This window comes from Pongo pygmaeus, chromosome 3 (genome assembly GCF_028885625.2).
Source record: "Pongo pygmaeus isolate AG05252 chromosome 3, NHGRI_mPonPyg2-v2.0_pri, whole genome shotgun sequence".
Lineage (NCBI taxonomy): Eukaryota > Metazoa > Chordata > Mammalia > Primates > Hominidae > Pongo > Pongo pygmaeus.
The window spans coordinates 198,159,666-198,183,239 of NC_072376.2; the positions used below are offsets into that span (position 1 = coordinate 198,159,666).

The following is a 23,574-nucleotide window of genomic DNA, read 5'->3' on the forward strand; positions in this document are numbered from 1 at the left end:
GAGTGTTTGTGAGGAGGCTCTGATTTGACGTGAGGACCTAAGGAAGTAGGACAGAAGGCAGGGCTGGCCCCATCACACAGATCATGCCCCAGACAACGGCAGTGTGCTGCACACGCAGATTCAGGAATCAGCCACGTGGCTGCGGAGGACGCAGGCTGGACACACTGACTTCTTTGCCATCCCTAAAAACAGTCTTGATGAAAACAGGAAGAGTTATTCTCGGACCCTCTCCAATTTACAGAGACTGTAACAAGCGCCATACAAGATGAGTCCGATCAGATGTTGTTTCCAGATGGGAAAAAAAATTACATTAGTCATATGAAATGATGCGATTTTATTCCTCAAAAACAGAGACAGGCACACTGCAGCCAAGGGCCACATCAGGCCCACTGCCTATTTTTGTAGACACAGTGATAGTGGCACACAGCCACACTCATTCATTTTTGTTCTGCGTGAGGCTGCAGTTGAGTAGTTGCAACCAAGACCATATGGCACCAAAGCCAAAAATATTTACTATCAGGCTTTTTACAGAAAACATATGCCAGCTCCAGCTCTAGAACTAGTCATTAAGCTGCAGGCTCACCGGGGGAACTTAATACTATACCAGGCTCTATTATTATACCCAGGCTCTAGAATTTTTTGTTCAGTTGAATAGGGATGGGGCCTGGGCCTCAGTATTTTTTAGAAGCTCCCCGATGGCACAAAAGTGCAGCTAGAGATGAGAGCCACTGAGAAGCAGGGAGCTCAATCTTTATAAATGGCTTCCTTGGTGCAGTTTTAAAGTACTAGGTTTAAAAACTCTAGGCGGGCTGCTTCTATCATTCAACAAACTTCTGACCCCTTATCCAAGTGCTGGGTCTTCTTGCTCTTTTGTTTGAGTTTAATTCTACAGTAGCCTAAGAAAATCAAAGCTTAGAATAAAAAGATCCTCTGGGGGAAAAAAAAAAAAAAAAAGGAAGCAAATCGAGACCTGCAAAGCAGCTCCCTTCAATGAGTACAGATCAAGAAGACTGGACTTACTTTCCTTCACCTTCTCTGACACATCCATAAAAGGACTTTCATCTTCCAGGGGGAGCAAGCAACCAAAGTTATGTGACTTGTCTTCAGATCAGAGGAGAGTCAAAAGCATAATGTAAGTCACCACGCTCCTCGATGAATGTATATACATTTACATGTATACAGCAGGTCCTCAAATAACGGCATTTCATTTGTACGTTCTCCCCACATCTGTGTGGTTTTTCCTGGGAACTCTGGGTTCCTCCCACATCCCAAAGCTATGCCTGTGAGGTGAACTGGTGCATCTCTATGGTCCTAGTGAGTGTGGGTGAGCAGAGTGAGTGTGTGAGTGTGAGTGGGTGTGAGTATGAGTCTCCCTACGATGGGAGGATGGGAGGGTGTCCTGGCCAGGGCACTTCCCACCTGACATCCTGAGCTGCCCAGATGGGCTCCAGCCACCCATGACCCTTAACTGGAATAAACAGGTAAATATCTTATTTATTTTTATTAATTGTTCCTAAATGTATGTATCGCTCACATTTATTTCATGTTTAATATAAGAAGTGTGGTCTTTATTTAGAAGTTTGGTGATGTTTTTGTGACGAGAAATACGCTGTGGGAATTCAACTCTTGTTCGTATCAATTAGCCTATGGGAAAAATTGGTTTCATTATAGTCGTTTTCAAGTTGCAGTTTCCAAGAACCTATCAAAGACATTAACTGAGGACTTACCGTATACATGCTCTGTGGTGGTGGTAAAGAACACACACACACACACACACTCACACTGTTTCATGTGCCATATGTTAGGCTGATCCACCTGATGGATATTTACTATCACAGACAAACCCTGACCTTGACACCAACTTTGAAAATGTTCATAAATTAAAAAATACACAAGTAAGCTTGCTTTTCCTTTGTAATAGGGCTTAATGCACCTGCTATGGGAACATTGGGACAAACTCGCCAAGCTGAAACATCCAATGTTACCAGTGTCAAGTAAAAAACAATAGGCACTTTTTTTTTTTTTTTTTTTTTTGAGACAGAGTCTCGCTCTGTCGCCCAGGCTGAAGTACAATGGTGCAATCTCGGCTCACTGCAACCTCCACCTCTCCAGTTCAAGCAATTCTCCTGCCTCAGCCTCCTGAGTAGTGGGGGTTACAGACATGCACCACCACGCCCGTTTAATTTTTGTATTTTTAGTAGAAACGGAGTTTCACCATGTTGGTCAGGCTGGTCTCGAACTCCTGACCTCGTGATCTGCCCGCCTCGGCCTCCCAAAGTGCTGGGATTACAGGTGTGAGCCACCATGCCTGGCCAATAGGCACTTATTGAGTGCATATTACATGCAACGTATCATGAGGGATAGAGCCAGCAATACCACATGGTTCCTGACCATAAAAAGATTACAATCTAGCTAGCAGTGGCCCAAATAAAAGCTAAGCATCAGAGGATTTAAATAACAAAGCACAGATTCCAAGACCATTTTTAGAGAAGTACCTGGTATAAGCAAAAATGAAGTGGCTAAAATAGAAAGAGGGGTGGAGAAACCAGAGGTACTCCCTCCTTCACTGAGGATGCATTAGTGGGGCGCTCACTGTGTGCCAGGCACTGTCAGTGCTGTGAAAAGAGATGACTGATAGCCACCTTGTTCTCAAGGAGCTCGGGCTAGGGGGGCAGAATGCCAGGTAAACACCTCTGTGCCATCAGGAGTTATGCAGAAGGAATATAACATGCTGGGAGGGAAAAGGGAAGAAATGCCTCACTTGGAGGTAGGGGATGAAAATGATAGACTAGGAAGGTTTTAGAGAAAAGGTGAAATGCAGTGAGTTTTGTAAGATTAAAGAATACATCAAGCACCCAGGCTGGGGGTAGAAAGAAGCTTTATGATGAAGAAAAAAAAGTGCACGGCCGGGCATGGTGGCTCACGCCTGTAATCCCAGCCCTTTGGGAGGCCAAGATGGGTGGATCACCTGAGGTTGGGAGTTTGAGACCAGCCTGACCAACATGGAGAAACCCCATCTCTATTAAAAAATACAAAATTAGCTGGGCGTGGTGGTGCATGTCTGTAATCCCAGCTACTCGGGAGGCTGAGGCAGGAGAATCACTTGAACCCAGGAGGTGTAGGTTGCGGTGAGCCAAGATCACGCCATTGCACTCCAGCCTGGGCAACAAGAGCAAAACTCCATCTCAAAAAAAAAAAAAAAAAAAAAAGTGCACAAGTCTGGGCATGGCTCACACCTGTAGTCCCAGTGCTTTGGGAGGCTGAGGCAGGAGAATCACTTGAGGTCAGAAGTTTGAGTCCAGCCTGGGCAACATAGCAAGACCCCATTTCTAAAAAAAAAAAAAAAACTGCACAAAGCCTCAGGGCTAGGAGAGAGCAGAGGTAGTCGTGGCTCTGCAGGAAGTTCAGTATGACCTGAGGGCCCTATACAGGAGGCCTGGGAGGGACAGAGGCTAGAAAGGAGGTATGCTGGATATCACAGGGTTTCTTACACCACAGTTAATAATTAAGGGTAATCCCATGAGCCAACATTTCCCAAGTATCTTTAACAGAACACTGCCATCCTGGGATGTCAGTATTTCTTTCTCAAAATATGGGTCTCATGGTCAAGTACGCACGAAAAATGCCGGATTGGGCCTAGTTCAACAGGCCTCTTTATCGCAGGAAACGTCAGAGCCTATTGTGCACTGGTGACTCACCATAAAATACAGGATGTGACACTCACACATTTGACCATGGAGCCCCCAGGGCCACAGGGAACATCTAGAGGGTCCAGTGAGCTTTGGGACTGACTCTGGGAAAGTTACAGTGGACACAGAGGGGCCTGAGCGACACCAAGGAGGCGAAAGATAGGAGCAAATGTGCATTTCTGAAAGGCCACTCATTCTTCATGAAACACGGCGAGCGGGAGCCATGCAAATGCAGGAAAATGCTTACTTGACACCTGTATTCCCCTCTGGAAACCTTCGTATAACGTTGTGACATCATCATAGAAATACACCAAGGGCTCGTCGCTGTCAAGTAGTGCGGATCTTCGTGCACCACCACTACCCTATCAAAAAAGAAAGGGGGCATGTTAGAAGGCGATGAAACACGTATGCACTGTGGAATGGCTAAATCAAGCTAATTAACATATCCATTCCTTTACATCCTTGTCACTTATTCGTAGTGAGAACACTTAAAATCTATTCTCTTAGTAATTTCAGGTATATGGTGCATTGTTATTAACTACAGTCACCAACTAATAGTGAACATAGTCACCATTTTTATTAAAAATAGATGTCCTGAACTCGTTCCTATTATACAACATAAATACACACAACTTGTATTTGTCCATTAAAAAATAAAATGCTTAAAAATTAAATATAAAGTCTAATATGCCCCTGTGGTATCCGCACCCCTCCAGGCGGCCACCTGTGGAACAGCTGCCCAGTGAGTGAGTGCTGAAAGACTACAGTGCAAGATGTGCTGATGTAAACCAATCATTCGCCTGGAGGTAAGCACAGGCTTCGAGGACCACAGCTAAGTCAGAAAGATGCCTGAAGAGAGAAAACAGGTTCACAGACCTATAAGTGCTGGTCCTGCCGGATAAGGCCAAAGACAGCAAGAGAAGAGCCACAAACTGCCATCACTACACACACTGACAGTTCTCAAGCCACTGCCATCCACAGCACAGAGGATTGATCCCGTTCAGCTCTGGTGGAAATGAAACCCCATTTGGTTATACTTCTAAAATGTTATCTATATTCTTTTTGAGACTATTTCCACTATTTTATCTCCTCACCAAGCACAATATAATCTGTTAGAAACTTCACTTTCTTGCATAGCATCTCTAACAGTTAAAATCATCAGCTACAAAACATATGAATGTGCAGAGACAGGTCTTTACTAGTTTTAGGTGCAACATTTATAGGTGTGCAGATTTGACAACGCTGTGCACCTTTCTCTAAGTCGTCTTCATCTGCTGGCTTCCTGAGTATATTTGCTATGTGCAAGAACTCCTAATGATGGGTAAGGCGACAGAGCCTAGCCTCCCACAGTAGCAGCAGTAGTCTTTACAAGTAGCAGGTCTCCAATGTGAGCTGCTGAGTCCTCTGGGGCCAAAGGACACTGTGAAGCATCCAGACATCCACAGAAAGCCAAAAAGCACTCTTTAGAGACTGATAAATAAAAGCTCAGTGACTATAACATTAGAGCCTACCATTTGTTTTTTTTAATTTCAGAGAGGGGCCTTCACTTTTACAACAGTCTGGAAACCCTTGGAGAAATAAGACTATGATATGATAACTTCTGGTACCAACAGAAGAGAGCTGTCCAAAAGTGGAAGAGATCATTTCTGGCTTAAGGTGTGATGAAAGAAAACAGGAGACACCAAAAACAAGTGGGAAAAAGCTAGGTCTCAGAGTAGGGCGGCAGGCTGAGGAGGGCAGCGCTGAGGAGGAAATGGATGGGTGCCAGGGGATGAACTCACAGGGAGACCCTTTAGAAGGTGATGACTGCCTGATCTGTTTCCATGGACTCTTCTATTTTTATTAGGATTATCCATTTCTCTTCCTACAAGCTCTTTCGCTTTTTGTCCACCCTTAAGTTATAATGTATATACTGTTTAAAAAACATTTAAGTGATACAGAAGAATATCAAGGAAAAATGATTACTATTAGTAGTTTGGTAAATTCCTCCCAGTCTTTTTTCTATGCTGATACATTTATAGACATTCTGTCAACATCTACTGTGTGCTACATATGTGTATTTAACTCTTGATCCAAAACTGCAAACAGTTTTCTGGAGTAAATATGACCCAATCATATCTTTTAATCATCACAATGTCTTCTCTCTCTTGGCAGAAACTTTCTAATACCTACGGCTGTGATTCCAAACATACTTACTAACTACAGCATGCTACTTTATAAAGCAGAAACGTTATTCTTTGTGTGCCTAAGAATGGGAGAATAACTCACGTTAGTGTCACGTATTATTGTTACTTAATCGCTGAGTCTGTTTTCTTTTCTGTAAAATGGAGACATCATGAGTCCACTTCCAGGGTTATTTTTTGTTAAAGAGGAACTTTCCTGTAAAATATGATTGTGTAGAATATTACTTGTGCACCCAATAACATGCTCTAACTACAGTACAAGTCCTCCATCACCTCAGTCTTGACTCCAACAAATAGCCTGAAATTCAGAAGCAATTTTGTGGCTTTGTAGTGAATATCAGAAGCCTTTTCAACCCATGAAGCCACCAAAAACACCTAAGGCACCAAGGCTAAGGTAGGAAGAGAAAGGGGGAAAGGACAAAATGATAGAAAACAGGAAGAATGAGAGGGTGTGAAAAGAGATAAGAAAAGTACCAAGTATGATGGCAAAGTGTGGTTGTCTCAGCATGGCCTAGAGATGCAGGTGGCCTGGCCGCCCACAGGGAGGTCCTCACGATGCTCTGCTTACGATGGTGCCTTCTGTACCTCTTGGCACAACAGAAATGCACTCATGGTCTTTTTCAGTGCTCTCTCTTCAAAAGCAACCCCACTTTCTGCACCCTGCGGAGGAGTTCCCCTAGCTGTGAATGGGCAGATGGGAATAAGGTGAACAAGACACAAGCTTGTTCTCAAGGAGCCCACGTCTTGTCTCTAAGTGACCACAGGGACTCCAGGGAGCCCTGGCTGAGCAGAAGAGTGCAGGGAGAGTCAGGATGAACAGACAGAAGCAAGCCTGAAATCTCAGGTGCACAGGCTCATCCTAGAGCCAAGGTTCTCAAAGAGTGCTCTGTGGAACACCCGGCCCTGGTTAGGAAAGCAAATCACACCAGACCTGCTGAATGCGAAACTCTGGGGATGCGATCCAGCAATCTGTGCTTTAAGAAGCCCTCCAGGGGATGCTCAAGTTTGAGAAGCACCTTCCTAGAGACATTAAGGTTTCCAGCAGGGAAGTGGTGAGGATGGGCTAACGGGTTAGAAAGAAATCTACAAGAAGTGTAAGCAGTGTGTGCAACAGGAGGGAAGGGAGAGACTGGGGAGAAACCAACTCCTACAGACCTGGATAGGGCAGTGGGAGTTGGGAGCTGGGAAGGACCAAGGCACTGGGCGTGCTGCAGCACTCAGGAAGAGGATTTGACAGGTAATGGGGTGTAAGCAGAAAGAAGGAGGGCTGAGAAGAAAAACTGTTCCCTTTAATCAAACAGAAGACTGGGCACTGGGGGTAGGCTTCAGAAAAGAGATGAAGCTGAGCTTTGGACAATATCCCTTCAAGACAGGTCAACCACCTGGGTCAACATCCCAAATTTTATTTTGAGAACCACTGCTCTAGAGGACCATTTTATAACCAACTTTTAGCTAACTAATTTTTTAGTTAGGTTTAAGTTTTTGGTGGTATATAATCTTCTGGAATCCGAGAAACATGGAGGCAAACGAGCTAAATCAAAGTTAAAGAAGTGAATGATATCCCCAATAAAGCAACATCTTGACATGTAACCTGTGGCAAGATATTTATTATTACCCTAATTAGCAATTAGAATAATGAGAAAAGCTTGAAAATGAAGCAGTAGATGAGACATCTGCCAAACGGAGACACTAACTGAAGGCTGGATGATATGGGATAAAAGGTCACACTGTCACTCGGTTGTCAGGCGTAACTGTAATTTCAAGAAAGGGGGTTGAATAAGAAGAGGAACGGCACAAAACATTAGGATCTGTGCCTCAAAATCTGTGGCTCCATGAAAAGACCACACATTCCAATAATGAATTTTTTTTTTTCCAAAACAGGGTCATGCTCTGTTGCCCGGGCTGGAGTTCAGTGGCATCATCAGAGCTCACTGCCGTCTCAACCGTCTGAGCTCAAGCAATCCTCGCACTTAGCCTCCCGAGTAGCTGAAACGACAGACACATGCCACCTCGCTTGGCTAATTTGTTTATTATTTGTAGAGACAGGGTCTCACTATGTTGCCCAGGCTGGTCTCAAACTCCTGGGCTCAAGTGATCCTTCCGCCTCGGCCTCCTAAAGTATTGGGATTACAGGCGTGAGCCACTGCGCCTGGCCCAGTGTTGCTATTTTTTGAACAAAAATGCTATATTTAAAACTGGGTGTTAGCAACCTTAGTTATATCTACATAAGCAAGGGGTTGCAAGCTGAGTGCTGGGAAGCAAAGCTGTAACAATTGGACTCTAAAATGCCTGTAGGTTTTACAAGATAGAATCACTTCAAAAGCTGGGGACTTAAATACTGTATTAGGTAAGTCCACGTGGCTATTTCTAGGGACGCCTGTTTAAATGAAAAATAGCTTAAATATGGCCCTTCTGACATTACCTACTGATCAGCGGGCAGTGTGTGGGGGTCGCTTGGGCTCAAGAAACAGGACAAGCAAAGCAGACAACCCCAGCTGAATGTGTAGGAAATCAGTCATGAGCCAGTAAGTCAGCAGGCATTATGGGTCTTTTATTCCTCCTGCTATAGACCTCTTTAATGTGGTTACATAGTGTTCCCAGATAAAAAAAAAAAAAGATGGTGAGTCAAACCCACTACAGTGAAATCGGTGGTCATGAGTATATTCCGCAACATCTCTACAAGCTCAGGTTCCTCCTGAGGTCAGTCTCCCCACAAGGGCTGAATTAGGAAACAAGTCCAAGTTCCCCTTGGGGGCAGGAAGGGCAGGAAAACCATGAACATCTGCATATCAAAGGTTTCCAAGGCCAGAACTCTCACCAATATTTGACTAACAGGAACACAATGGCCAGTTATTTTGTACCACTCCCCTATTTGAGTGCAAAAGCAAATGATGTCATTGAGGATTTCTTAGGGGTAGAAAAGCCCAAGCTTTACCACTCATGGGCTCATTCATCTCCATGCCCAAATGGGCATCTGCAGGCCACAGCAGTTAAATGTCCCTTGTGTTGCTATTGTTTATGCAGCAGAGGGATAGGGAGGTGGACGCAGGGCGAAAGGGAGAAGGGAGAGAAGGGAGAATGAGAGAGAGGAGGGAAAGGAGTAGTAGGGGGAGAGGCAGAGCCAAGTAAGTTCTAAAGAGACTGCCAAAGACGTGGCTGGGTTCTAATGCGGGATCCATCTCTAGGGTGCAAGGGAGCATGCAGAACCACAGTCCAGGGGTAAAAATGATTCCTTTTTGTTCCTTCTAATACCTAACACGTGGTCTATACAGCTGTTCCCCTTCAGGGTACCCAAATCCAGATGCTCAAGTCTCTGATATAAAATGGCATAGTATTTGCATATAACCTATGCACATCTTTCTGTATACTCTAAATGGTCTCTAGATTACTCACAATACCTAATATGATGTAAATAAGTAGCTGTTATACCGTATTGTTCAGGGAATAATGACAAGGAAAAAATGTCTGGCAATGTTCAATAGACAAAAGCATCCATTTATTTCCATGGAATATTTTTAATCCACGGATACCGAGCGCCAATCGTATCCTTCCCAGCATTTACATTTTACACGCATCTTAGCCTGCTCAGAACTCTGTCATGTGCTTCTTTTTGTAAACAGACACAAAACTACTTTTCCATCCAGTGACCTTTCAGAGAGGAACTCTGGCCATCAATTCTCGTATCTAGCAGACTACATCTTTGATATATTACACTAGGTCTTTTAAAGGCCAGCCCCTGGCAACTCCCCTTCCACGATAATTTGTAAATGACAATGGACAGATACTTTTAAAATTCCCAGATTCCCCCCAATACAGTGAACTGTAAATGTCACAAGGTAACAATGAGGCCTCACGCTCACTATTCATACTCACTATTGAACTAGCTGACTTCCCAAGATCCTTTCCTCCCAGCTGAGCACAGAAGGGCAGTACTATCCTGACACCGGTGTGCAGGAAAGATGGAAGGTGAGTGAATGTGTACGGAGCCTGCTAAAGGCCAGCCCCTCTCCAGATGAGGAAGCTCAGACTCGGGGGGCCACTTCCCTTCTCAGTCCCATGTCCACCACGTAGTGGAGAGGAGCTTCGAACCTAGTTCAACGAGACATCCATATACGTCAAGGTTTGCTTGGCGGTTCGCAGGCAGGTCCCAAGCATGCCCACACCTCCTTCGTCTGTGTGTGGAGACATCCTTCATCCTTGAGGAGGCGGGGTCCAGGTCACCTGTGCCTGGCTGGGTTTTCTGATTTTTCAACACTTGATCCTAACCCTCAGAACCTTTTTTCTTTTCATGCCTAGTTCATCTCCAGTTTCCAACTTCCCCGCTCCCCACTATCCCAATCAGAGGATTTGCTGAAGAGGGACAGGGGGTGGGGGTAGGAGGCTGACACGGTACTTCGCAAAACATCTCATCACCAGAAAAAAAATCAGCTGACCACAAACCCGCCTCAATGAAAGGGAAGAAAATTTGAAGTCACAACGTCCAAATTCCTACAAATACGCATTGTTCCAGAAAATAGGACTGCCAGTAGAAATTTTACATGCCAACCATTTGAATACACAAGGCATCTGCTTCACTTCTGCCTAGTACAAAGGGAGGCACATTCCTATCTACTACCTTTGGTCGGCTTTTGGACAATGGGTGCTGAAGGTGTTTTGTCAAGAAACATAGCCTACGCTGGTCATTTTTCATTTGGCACCAGTTGGTTCCATTCGGCTATTTTTAAACATAAGTAAATATTACAGCACGCATTTCTGTCATTTATGCGTTTCTGTCATTAAACACGTTCTCTGTTTAATGAAGCCTGTGAGAAGCGACATCATTTCTACAAAATCAAATTGTGTTTTCAGACCTGCTTTATCATATTCCCTATGTATCTGTAGGGACCTTTAGTTTTTCTTCCTGGGTAAAGGGAGCCCGGAAATAGTTTTTTAAATATAACAATCAACCTCTTTCTTTCTTTGAATTCCTAAGCCAGGCACTTAATACTCCTGTGGCCTGGTCTTGGCATAAAGATCAGAAACTCTGCCTTCAGTTCTCACCCTGCAGGTCGCCCCACCCAACCACCACTGCTCATTACCAGCTCTAACACTTTTCCCACCTAATTCAGCCACCTAAAAGCGTCCCTAAGTCAGCAGACAGGTCTTACAGTCTCTTAGAAAGCAACTCAGTTGTTTCCTGTAATGTGAGATTTGTAAGAAAAAGTAATTTAGCAAGGTTTTTCATAACTTGTTATTAAGAAGCTCATTAAGTTTTAGAAAAGGTGCTGACGTTTACCTCAAGGCATGAAAATGCTGATGTTTGCACTCTGTCAGAATAACATTTCTAAACAAAAACACCCCCTCTAAGCATACTCTCTCCATCCCAGCTATGCTGGTTAATACTGAGTGTCAACTTGATTAGATCGAAGGATATGAAGTATTGATCTTGGGTGTGTCTGTTGAGGGTGTTGCCAAAGGAGATTAACATTTGAGTCAGTGGGCTGGGAAAGGCAGACCCACCCTTAATCTGGGTGGGCACAATCTAATCAGCTGCCAGCACTGCCAGAATAAAAGGCAGAGGAATGTGAAAAGACTAGACTGGCTTAGCCTCCCAGCCTACATCTTTCTCCCATGCTGGATGCTTCCTGCCCTCGAACATCAGACTCCAAGTCCTTCAGCGTTGGGACTCGGACTGGCTTTCTTGCTCCTCAGTTTGCAGATGGCCTACTTTGGGTCCTTTTGATCGTGTGAGTTAATGCTCCTTAATAAACTCCTATATATCCATTCTATTAGCTCTGTCCCTCTAGAGAACCCTGACTAATACACCACCCCACTGCCCCAACTGCCAGGACCGCTTGCCGCAATGTCCTCAAATGCTGGAATACTTCTCAGGAATTCTCTGAGTGCCACGTCAGCAAAGTTGCTAGGGGTAGAATTAAAAGGGGAAATCTTTGCTCCCATCTTCATTTGACCATTTGCACAATTACGTTGCTATCAAGACCATGGAATAACAGGCCACGGGGAATAGTGACCCGGAATCTGCAATCGCACATGGTAATAAATGGAAGTGAATGCCTAAAAACAGCCCAGATTTCCAGAAGGATGAAGGATAGGGATGTAGCCAGAGCATTGGATCCGGAGAGTCTTCTGAAGTCTCACACATGCTTCTAGTTAAATACACATCGGATAACTGATTTCTGTTCCTAAGCTTCCCAGAGATGAGAATTAGGTTTATATTTACAAATGACTGTAGAAACAGTACTTATTAGGTCATATTTACAAATGACTGCAGAAACAACCAGACGCTACTACTGTTCCTAATACTTGTCCCTTCCTCTCAGCATTCACCTGATACCTCCCCACCTGGTTCAAAATCATTCATCTATTGCCTCATCTTGCAACTGACTGTGACACTCCTTCTTCAGACCCATCAGGCTGGTTGTCAGTGAGGGCGAGTGACACCACCATCCAACTCAACCCCAGCTGCCCTTCCTGGACAGCGCCCTCCCTGCCCACTCCTGGCAGTTTCCACTAAGGCTTGTCTCTAAATGTCTACCTCACAGACACGTGTAATCCTGCCCAGATCAACAACAGCTCCCGCTCAGAGCAGGCCCCAGCCACTCAAGTCCAGAAGGGTGTCTCGCCGCCCTTAGCATTTCCACTGGCATGATCCCTATAGGCCCATACTTGCTTCACCTCCACAAGTCTGGTTTGAGTCTTCATAAAAACTTATGAATCAACAAGCTGCTCTCTTCTCCTGCAAAAATTACTTCTCCCAGTTTGCAAGTGGGCCTTTACATGCATACATGTGTGAAGTATGATTACGTGGAAATGAGGGATTCCACCAGCCACACGGGGAAATCCTACTTGGTAATATGCTCCATATACACCCTCTAAACATGGACGAAGGATGCCAGTCCTTGTTGCAGTGTGCATGTGAGTTGGAGATCTGTGGTTTGTTCATGCAGGTCATGACACTGAGAAGGCCTCTGGTGGAGTGTGACTTTTGAATTGTAAACCATGCTGTTGATTTAGCACGGCTCCCACAGCCTGGATATGCTGCCTTTAGTTTGCTTCTTCCAAATCCTTACCTGAGAATGAACCCACAGCTGTAGTTCTATGGCATGAAAACAAGTCATTTGCATTGACTGCTCTAGTCTCAAGATGGCTCTCACCCTCTGCCAAGGACAAGGGGTCTGAGTGATACTTCCTGCTGGCCTGGAGCTCCCTGAGGGCAGCAGCCTTCTCTGCCCTGGTACTATGTACATCATGCCACAAAAACTCAAGTCCTTGCTGAATGAATATAGATCTGATAACTATTCTCTGTGACTTGCGGAGAATTAAACCCAAAGTGCCACATCCTCTGTGGCAGGCTTTATGAAGCACAGGATTAAAATGCTAAAGCAAGTTGCTAACCATATATATGCTAACATATGGATGTAGAAATTTGAATCTCTCATGCAAAAGGGCCACCGGCCAGCATGTGACCTGGAGGTCAAGAGATCGTTTGGTGTGGAATTTAGTCATCCAACTAGGAAACAAGATCAGTTATACCCAAGGAACTGGTTCTGTGTATTAGAAGATATGAACCCATGCTGGAACCAAGGTCTGATAACAATCTAAACAGTGAATCTGTGATAGACTAACTGGGTTAGTCACCAGAAGTAAACCTTAATCCAGGTTCCGATATTCTTAAAATTAAGTCTTAGAAAAGACTTGAAGGCATAAAAAAGTTTTTACTTGCTAAAATGTATTCCCTTCTCTAATATCTAAAAACAAACAAATAACACATATCACAGGTTTTTGTTTAACTACATTATGATCTTGTAGTAGTTGTCAAAAATCTTTCTGAACTAATTTGACAAGTCAGTCATCTCAATACCCATACCACGTCTCTCATAAGGACAGGAACTCACATATTCTCTCTGGAGGGTCTCCATCCCGCTGGCTTAGAAGGAGCAGGTGAAGGACAGGTGCCACTTGCATAGGGCTCATCACCAATGGCCCCCCTCTGGCAAACAGGGCCACACAGCAACCGTTCCCATTCCCGGGTGACCCTAAGGCACAGTATCCAAAATTCCAGTGGCTCCCCTCAGTCCAGTGAAACTGCTTCCACAGGAAGCAGCCCTTGAGGATGCCTCCAATCCAGAGCAGGGCCAGGCTGGCTGTGCCAGCATAGCACTGATTGTGATCATTGGAGTTGTAGCTGCAGACGGAGATAAGGTAGCCTCCAGAGCATCTCAGACATTCTGAGCTTCTGTGAATGTCACAAGGGTCCGTACTAACTGGGAGCAGCAGGTCTTGCACACAGGACTTGGCTGCACTACTACCTCCTTCAGCAATTACAAAGGTTCTCATCTATATTCATAATGGTTCATGGCCTAAATCTCTCAAACTCTGATAGGTGGACCTGAAACCACATCAACACCAACTTCTGCTCTGATTCCATCTATGTCTGACCTGGTTCAGGGATAGAGGATGAGGGAAGGACAGAGTCACTCAGGTTTTCACAGTCCTGTGCCCCTTTCATGCCAGTCCTCACCATTACCTGATTCTTTTTTTTTTTTTTTTTTTTTTGAGATGGAGTCTCGCTCTGTTGCCCAGGCTGGAGTGCAGTGGCGCAATCTCAGATCACTACAACCTCTGCCTCCCAGGTTCAAGCAATTCCCATGTCTCAGCCTCCCTAGTAGTTGGGATTACAGGCACACACCACCACACCTGGCTAATTTCTGTATTTTTAGTAGAGACGGGGTTTCACTATATTGGTCAGGCAGGTCTTGAACTCCTGACCTCAGGTGATCCACCCACCTTGGCCTCCCAAAGTGCTAGGATTACAGGCATCAGCCACTGTGCCCAGCCCACTACCCGATTGTTGACAATTTCTGATCCTATACCCAATAGAACCTAGACTCTGTTTTTATTTTACCTGTCCCTTTTGCTCCTCCATTTCCATCACTACCTTTAGACTCATTTGCCTGCATATCCATTTTCAAAAGAGCCTGCTCTAGGCCAGGTGCTGTGGCTCACACCTATAATCCCAGCACTTCGGGAGGCGAAGGTGGGAGGATTGCTTGAGCCCAGGAGTTTGAGACCAGCCTGGGCAATATAGCAAGACCTCATTTCTAAAAAAATTTTTTTTAATTAGCCAGACATGGTGGTGCATGCCTATAGTCCTAGCTACTCTGGAGTTAGAGGTGAGAGAACAGCTTGAGCCCAGGAGTTTGAGGCTGTAGTGAGCTATGACCACACCACTGCACTCCAGCCTGGGCAACAGAGCAAGACCCTGTCTCCAAATAAACAAACAAACAAGCCTGCTCCTGGGTTCAGAGGCTCAAGCCACTGACTCTTCATATTGATCTGGACAGATCCAAACTTTCTATCCTGGCTTACTGCCCCCTTCCCCAAAGCTCTAGTTATAATACACAACTTTCTACTACTATATTACAGTAGTACAAAGTATAGGCAGCATAACAGAGTTCTGGACCTTCTACTAACTGTATGATATAATTTTACCTCTTTGGACTCAGTTTTCTTGTGTATAAAATATGAAGATTAAAAGACAAAGGGAAAAAACTAACATTTGCTGCACACTTATTGTGGGCCAAGCAGACATTGCATAACTATTCAGTCCAAGGTACTGTCACTTCTGTTTTCCATATGAGGAATCTGAAGGTCAGAAAAGCCTGGTGAACTTGCCCAAGGCTGCCTGCTCTAAGCTGGAGTCCAGTCCCACACCTGCCCCATCCCTCTTTTCCCTGGTCCCTTTCCGCTCCAACATGCTCCTGTACTTTGCTTAACTGCAACCACGTGTGTCTGGGCTCCGACCAATCCCAAAAGGTTTCCAGTCACTCCAATGAAGATCGTTTTCACTAGGGGGCCATGGGGCTTCAATCTCAGAGAACAGGCTAAAACATTTAGCCAGGCTAAACCGGAACACTGGCTAACACCGGAAATCTTGCATTATCTGTGACAGTGATGTAAAAAGAAAGCAAACCCACAAAATCTGCTTCCATCCATTGCTCCAAGTCACAGAGCAGCAGCAGCAAAATCCTTCAGAAGATGGAAGTTCTTCCTTGGCACGCAGGGCATCACAGTTATGACTGTGAGCTGCTACTATGGACACAAGGACGTGGTTCTCCAGACAGGGCCCTCATCAGTCCAGGCTCCAACACTTAGGAAACACTTTTTGGATTCTGTTCCTAACCCAGCTTGTCTGTCCCATTCTCTAATTTAGGTCTTCATTAGAGGTGACCAGCATGAGTGTTAACTTCCTCTTTACAACCCTGATTTTTATTTTTCTTAGAGACAAGGTCTCACTCTGTTGCCCAGGCTAGAGTGCAGTGATACAGTCATAGCTCACTGCAGTGTCCAACTGCTGGGTTCAAATGATTCGTCCACTTCAGTCTCCTGAGTAGCTGGGACTACAGCCATGAGCCACCACACCCAACTAATTAAAATAAAAAAATTTATAGAGATGAGGCCTTGCTATGTTGCCCAGGCTGGTCTCAAACTCCTGGCCTCAAGCAATCCTCTCACCTCGGCCTCCCAAAGTGCCGGGATTACAGTGATGTGCCACTGCACCCAGCCCTACAATCCTGGTTTTTAAAAGGAAATTTCAGAAGGTGTAACTTACAAAGAACCTCTGTGCTACTGCCTTAAAAATCAGTAGCTGGGAAACAGCCAGCGTGGGTTGTGATGAGAAGTGGCCAAACCAAAAAGTACGGATTCTTCTCATTTTATTATCCATGTAAACTTTATCGGACAAGGAGGGTGATAAAAACTGTGCATGTGAGATGGGGGTGCAGAGTGAGGGTGGGAACTGGCAAACCCTGCTTACTTGTTTTCAAAGTAGGAACACAGCAACAATATTCCACTCCAGCCACCAGTCCCCCGCAGCAGTGCCAGATGCACAGGCTCTTCACCGGTACCTTATGAAGTGAATCAATTTCCTCTTTCCCTGCCCTAGGTGTCCATAGGATGATGCTAGCTATATCAAAACATCTGTAATTATTAAGCACCACAATTCCAGAGCTACTTTTAAATTTAAATTTTTAACCTCTTTTTTAAAAAGGCAAAGCAAGCTCAGTATCTATTTCTAAGCCCCACAAATTCTGAAAATCAGAGCTAAATCAATGTCTATAAACAGAGAAAAATCAGGAAGCCTCTATACTGGGCAGTAAAATTATAGATTTTCATTTTTTGCTGCATATCTCAAGTTTTAAATTGTTCTGGAGAGAACATATGTAATTATTTTAATAAGGCACAATGCCTTTATGCTAAGCTGAAGTCTTAAAACCACATGTAAGTGCCCCCACAATTTCTCATATAACAGGAATTACTCATTTCTTACAGTTACTGCTAAGTTATACATGTCTTAACGTTGCACCTGCCAACAACTCTTCACAGAGATGGCAGCGCTGCCATGATACATCAGGTGCTCTGCCAGTAGAGAAGGAATGCCAGAACCTCACAGGAATCCCTTAGGAAAAGGGAGATTCCACTCATTCCCCAGCCTATGTGATTCGCTGAGGTGAAATATTAAGGTACCCTGACCTTCTAAATAGAAATCAAGTAGAAAGTTAACTTTTCTCAGCTGCAGTTCAGTCATTCTATATTTATATTTTGGCATGAATTAGACTGAAGAATCTTTTATATATTTTAAGAGTTTCACATTAATGAATCCAAGAACTTGTCTAAAATAAAACAAAGACCTAGAATCCCATAAATAACAAAAATGCTGATTCCAACCAGGGCTTTATGTGGAAGGGCACAAGCTCCCTCTGCGGCGGTCAGCCCGGGAGGGTGGGGAAGGCCTTGCATCTCTTACATCTGGAAGCAGTAAATGGGGGGACCTTGTGTTTCACAATGTTCTTCTGCATATCTGCTGAGTGGGGGAAACACTGAAGGGTGACTGACTTGGGTAGGGGAAAGCAAGCGACCACAGAGAAAACCAAAGAACAGGTGAGGAGTGGAAGCACCAGTGAGCATGCGGCCTCTTCATCTTCTCCACACCCCGCCTTTCTCACTAGGGAAGGCAGGGAGAGCAGGAGCACTAAGAATCTTCCTGAAAGGATCCTAAGGTTTCCTTACGCCATCCCACCTATTAAGCCCTAATTGCCCGCATTCCAGTTTCATTTTCCTAACATGAGAGCACAGCCTCCAGTTTGCCCAAGTCACACACAACCACAGCGCTCAGCAACCTAGCCAGACGCACCTCTTGAGGGTTGTTTCTTCATGTCCTGCCCTGAATTCCGCAGCCGTGTTCTTCCGTCAAGTTCTTACTCCAGCCCTATTCTATTTGAAATCCCAAAGTCCCTTCCAACAGCCTAGGGATGTGTTCTCAGTGTCAGATGTACCACGAGCGCATTCTTTTGGTAACATTTGTTTAAAAACTCTCATTCCTGCCAGAATCTAACTCCTGTGAGAACAGGGGTTCTGTGCTGTATTTTTCCTTGTGGAATCCTCCAGGCTGACCACAGTGCCTACCACAGTGTGGAAACTCAATGTCATTTCTAGAATGATCTTCCATGTGACAGGAGGTAGACACCCAACTGACACCCTCTCATCTGTCCCTGTGCCTATATTTTGCCCTGTACCTCTATTTACCACCATCAGTAATCTGGCACATTTCCATTTACAAAGTGCAGTTATAAACAAATATTTGATTGTCACTGTGATCTTGATGGCTATCACATTCGACAGGGCTCAGCTCATCTGGGGAAATGCGGAGAAAACGCACGAGGCAGGCTGGGCCCTCCACTCACCGCCACTTCCACTGACTGCATGGAGAGGTCGCATGGTGGCTTCAGGGGTTTGGGTCTCGTGGCGTACCAGAAAGTGGTGAGTGCTGCAAAAGCTCCAAAGCCCATAAGCGTGTTGGTCGGAAGGGTACGCACGTACTGTCGGAAGTCAACCAGCTCTGGCATTCGAAAATACCGGAACAGCTCGTGGGCTTGCATTGTCCTGTGTTGATAGTTCTCTAAGCTGAATTCTGTTGGAAGAGAAAAATGTCACGTTTGTTCCAGGGAAGCAGGACCCCTCTCCAGAACTCCAAAATTCCCACAGGCCAGCCATCTAATTGGGTAGCTGCTCGGCCAGTCCAGGCATTAAACCCACAATCTAATGATCTGGGGCTTTTTCTGGCTGTCAAGTGTCATTTTTCTAAAAACACTTTAGGATTTCATTTTCATTCTATTTCTCCATTACCTTGTATTGAAAAAAACCCATTCTCTTCCTTTCATTAACCATATTAAAAAGATTTTACTCAGGAAGAATTCTTCCCATAAAAACTCAAATAAGTAGATTTAAGTTTCTATTTTCTTCTTTGCTATTATGTCTCTGCTCTCGTCCATCCACCTAATCAAAAACACTTGACTCTCCTTGTCAAGGCTAATGGGAATATGAGTGAAGGGGAAGTACAAGCCCAAACCACCTAAGGGCCATCAGTTTCTATTTCTTTCAACAGATCTCAGAACAAGTTCCCAAACTGGTTAAACACACCAATCTAAATTTCACCTTCCTGTACTCCTCACACCACAATAGTGGCAATATAAATGCTGGGAAACCCATAGTTGGCTATTCTCGTAAGATCAATTTCTTTAACACTCCCCCAGACATTATAGCCAAAAGAAACAAACAGATAAATTGGTGTGCAATAAACTTTAAACCAACCACCAGATATCTAAAGAGGGAATACAGCACAGTGTTGGAGAGAAAATACAGAATAGTATTTGAGATCCTAGATGCAGCTGGGCGCGGTAGCTCACGTCTGTAATCCCAGCACTTTGGGAGGCCGAGGCAGGTGGATCACTTGAGGTCAAGAGTTTGAGATCAGCCTTGCCAACATGGTGAAACTCCATCTCTTCAAAAAATACAAAAATTAGCCGGGTATGGTGGTGGGCACCTGTAATCCCAGCTACTCAGGAGGCTGAGGCAGGAGAATTGCCTGAATCCAGGAGGCAGAGGTTGCAGTGAGCCAGGATTGTGCCACTGTACTCCAATCTGGGTGACAAAGTGAGACTCCGTCTCAAAAAAGAAAAAAAAAAAAAAAGACCCTAGATGCTAGAGCCAAGTTCTGCCTCCCTGGCCTATGAGCTGTATGATTTGGGACAAATGACCTCAGCTCCCTGTGCCTCAGTTTCCTCATCTGTAAATGGAGACGGAAATAGCACCTTATCTCGCAGGGCTTTTCTAACTGCTAAATGACTCACGTAAAGAGGTAAGAATGATCTCACATACGTTAGAAAGTGCTCAAAAATGTTAGATGTTATGATTAGTTCCTCTACCAACGCTCTGTGATTCATCCTGAGTGCAGAACAAGTAAAGCACGCAGGTAAAAACACTGCCTACAAGGAGTGTTCAGACAAAATTAAGAAGCTTCTGCACAGCAAAAGAAACTACCATCAGAGTGAACAGACAACCTACAGAATGGGAGAAAAATTTTGCAATCTACCCATCTGATAAAGGGCTAATATCCAGAGTCTACAAAGAACCCAAAAAAATTTACAAGAAAAAAACAAAAATTTACAAAAAAAAAAACAAACAAGTGGGCAAAGGATATGAACAGACACTTCTTAAAAGAAGACATTTATGCCACCAACAGACACATGAAAAAATGCTCATCATCACTGGTCATCAGAGAAATGCATTGTGGTTTTGATTTGCATTTCTTTTTCTTTGTTAAAATACAGAAATTTTCTGCTAAAGTTTAAATTTAAATGAAATTAATTTTAAATGCAATGGTCTCTGTTTCACAGGCCATTAATACTACCAGAACCAACATAATGTATTTGTTCTGCTCATTCAATCTCTGCTACAATGAATCCATGTAAGTGTACACACACACACACACACACACACACACACACACGAAATTTCAAGGTTTACCATGACAGCAAAGAAAGAACAGATAAGCAGATTTCTTCAGGCCATGGTTCTAGAAAGAAGGCACCAGCACTTATAAAACCACTCACCATCTGTGCCACCAACAGCTGACTGCTAGGTGACACCCCACTGCAGACACAGAAGAGGGCAGTGAGCCTGGGAGTGGGTGGGGGTTAGCAGGGCTCAGCCACGCTCCCCCAGCCTACCAAGGTCTCTCAGGGCATAAGTCACATGCCGAGCCCCACGCTGCTGCCCACTGGGCTAAAGGTAACTAGCAGACAAAATCCACACTTGACTTCTCAGGAGAGCAGAGGGTGGAGGATAGGCCAATGGGCAGCCAGCAGCAAAGTCACCCCACTGCTCCACCCATGGGCAGGGACAGGCATCAGTGAGTGTTGCTGCCAGGACCGGTTCTGAAAACAGACACTGTTTTCTTTCTGCTCAGCTTCCCAGTAAGAGACAATGGGCATATATTTTTTAAACCACTGAAATGAAGGATAGGATGCTGGGTGGTATGTCTAACCAAGGTAAGGCATACCAAGAAAGAAACAGATTGCCCAGAGCATGCTGACAGCAGATTTATTCTAGATGAATACATAGGAATTGAGCTACTCCCGTCACTCTGCATATCTGAGCATCTACTGTGAGCCAGGCTTTGGCCAGGCGCTGGGGAGACAGTGTTGATGACCTGGTCTAGGCTTTCAATGGGCTAACCTTCTAGCAGGGAAGATAAAAATCAAACAAGCAAGGTCTGCAAGGCACTGGGGAAGGCCCTTCTGAGGAAGGGATGTACACCAGGCGGGATAAGCAGACAAATCAAGTCCATGTCCTATTGACACTGAGTGTTCAGATTTCAGAAACAGTATTGAACTCCACAACCTCAAAGCAGCCTTAGGAATATAATGTGCAAACTTGCCTTGCCCTCAAAACCTTCCACCTCTAGTTGTCTTCATCACCCTGCAGCACTCCAGGTCTGAATAGGAAGTACTCACCCCTGACACACACTGCCATGCCTTTCTCTCTTCTCTCCCCAAAGCTCCTACAGTAACTCCCATAAAATCTAGATTGTGTGAATTTGCAGGTGCTGTTCAACAGAATCACATCCCTGAGTGAGAATCTTAAATAATTCCTCTGTAAACAAATACAGTCAGACACAGGGGACTAATTCGTCTATTTCAAGCATCAGCAGTAGCCACGCTATAGACTGCATTACACCAAGAAAGTTTATTAAATCTAAGAAAGAACACTTTAAAAAAAAACTTCAGAAAATTATATATTTAGTAGCATGTGTACAAGAACATTTCATTAGATACTAATCTATAATACTAAGGGTTTGAATCCAGCCAAATTCCTATATTTAGTAGGTGATAATGACAAACTATAGCAGTTTAATTTATGCCTCTTAGATGGCAGCCAGGTAACAAGCTGCAAGCCAACTTCACTGAACAAACTGATTAATGCTATACATAGGAAAACTATAGTCTATGCATAAAGAACTAAGACAATAGCTCATTTAGATCTGTGTGAAGAACAACTCTTAAACAGACACTGATAGCATTATAAATCTTTTCCCTTCTATTTAACTGCTATTAAGGAAAAGACACTTGGGGTATTTAAAAATGGAGGCAGACCGACATCCAAAGAAAATCAGGCACAATAAACAGCCTTTCAATGCTGTATGTGAACACAAGCATTAGGCCAAGGGGTCTGTAAAAAGGACTAAGACTCATACACTTGCTAACAAATGGTAAAACTCAGACAGATTGTATTCTTATTCCAATAGTGTTCTGGTTTGAATATTTCTTTATTCTTTCAAAATCAAATTTCCACATAAACAGCTAAGGAAATTTATAGCCTGGGCATATAAATCATGCTGCTGTTTGCCAAAAATATAATTCAATTGGCTTAAAGGCTTAAGGAGCCAGTATTTCCCAGCCGGGAACACACAAGACTACTGACAGCCAGCTTCTCCTTCCTCTACAGCCACTCCTGTGCACCCTCCTCCCCACTCTTACAGAAAGTGGGTTTGCTCAGCTGGGTTTTCTGAATTTCCTATAAACCTGGAGTTTAAAACCACAGAAGGATAGGGAAGGTAACAATGGCCAAGGAAATGTGGGCACAAGCCCAGTGTAAAGATCCAGCACAGAAGATTCCTTTAAACAGACCTGGGCAGAGACAGGCATACCGAGGCAGGGTGATGGAAACTGAACTGCACTGACTGTCAGAAACCGAAACCCTGGTACCCGTCTATGCAAACTTTGGATAGAAGAACTAAAAATGCAATTAGCATTTACTTAGTGTTTTGGAAAGGCTTTCATATCCAGTGTCTTACCTGAACATCACAAAAGCAAACTGATGAGGAAGAAACCAAGGCCAGAGACTTGCAAGGCTTCCCCAGGATGTTAGTCAAGAATAGGATGCCAACCAATGTGACTCTAAATCCAACCTATGCTAATAATTCTGAACTATGATAAGCCACTGACCCTCTCCCCTGAGAACACACACAACTATCATAAGTCTCCTTTAGCCCAATCCAGGTTAGGAACCATGAGGTCAGGTTTCTAAAGTCCTTCCAGTACTCATACTCCCAGGTATCACGACAGCTCCGTGCTGAGGTCCATTTAAATGCTCAATGTCTTACAAAAACGTCAGCATTTATTCCATCACCCCGACCTCTGAACATGCGGTGAGTGCAAGGCCCACTATACACAAAGGTTCACCTCTTCACCATTTTATATGTACCATGAAAATAGTGGCTAGGGCCAGAGGTGACTCACAAGGACATCATTCTCTTGAGGATACACATACACAAACATACACACATACACACACTGCCCCTG

General features: G+C 44.3%; 2 protein-coding genes across 15 annotated transcripts in view; both read right to left on the minus strand.

The window, feature by feature from the left end:
• Positions 1-23,574, minus strand: part of ACSL1 (acyl-CoA synthetase long chain family member 1) — a 72,004-nt gene that overhangs the window by 29,931 nt on the left and 18,499 nt on the right. For 9 of the 14 annotated variants that reach the window (XM_063664375.1, XM_054484148.2, XM_063664371.1 and 6 more), the window contains exons 2-3: positions 18,616-18,842; positions 3,937-4,051 (exon numbers count right to left, since the gene is read on the minus strand). In XM_063664375.1, the coding sequence (XP_063520445.1) occupies positions 3,937-4,051; positions 18,616-18,810 (310 nt within the window). In that variant the 5' untranslated portion in view covers positions 18,811-18,842. Of the gene's footprint in view, positions 1-3,724; positions 3,833-3,935; positions 4,052-18,615; positions 18,843-20,737; positions 21,017-23,574 lie in introns of those variants that run through there. The other 5 variants (XM_063664372.1, XM_054484146.2, XM_063664374.1 and 2 more) reach the window with 4 other exon arrangements.
• Positions 13,591-14,880, minus strand: LOC129034668 (proteoglycan 3-like). The gene has a single exon (XM_054484154.2). The coding sequence runs from the start codon at positions 14,207-14,209 to the stop codon at positions 13,748-13,750; it is 462 nt and encodes a 153-aa protein (XP_054340129.1). The 5' UTR covers positions 14,210-14,880; the 3' UTR covers positions 13,591-13,747.

What these genes read in the sequence shown, in the direction of transcription:
- LOC129034668 (XM_054484154.2), bottom strand. Translation starts at nt 14,209, where the DNA reads ATGAGAACCTTTGTAATTGCTGAAGGAGGTAGTAGTGCAGCCAAGTCC.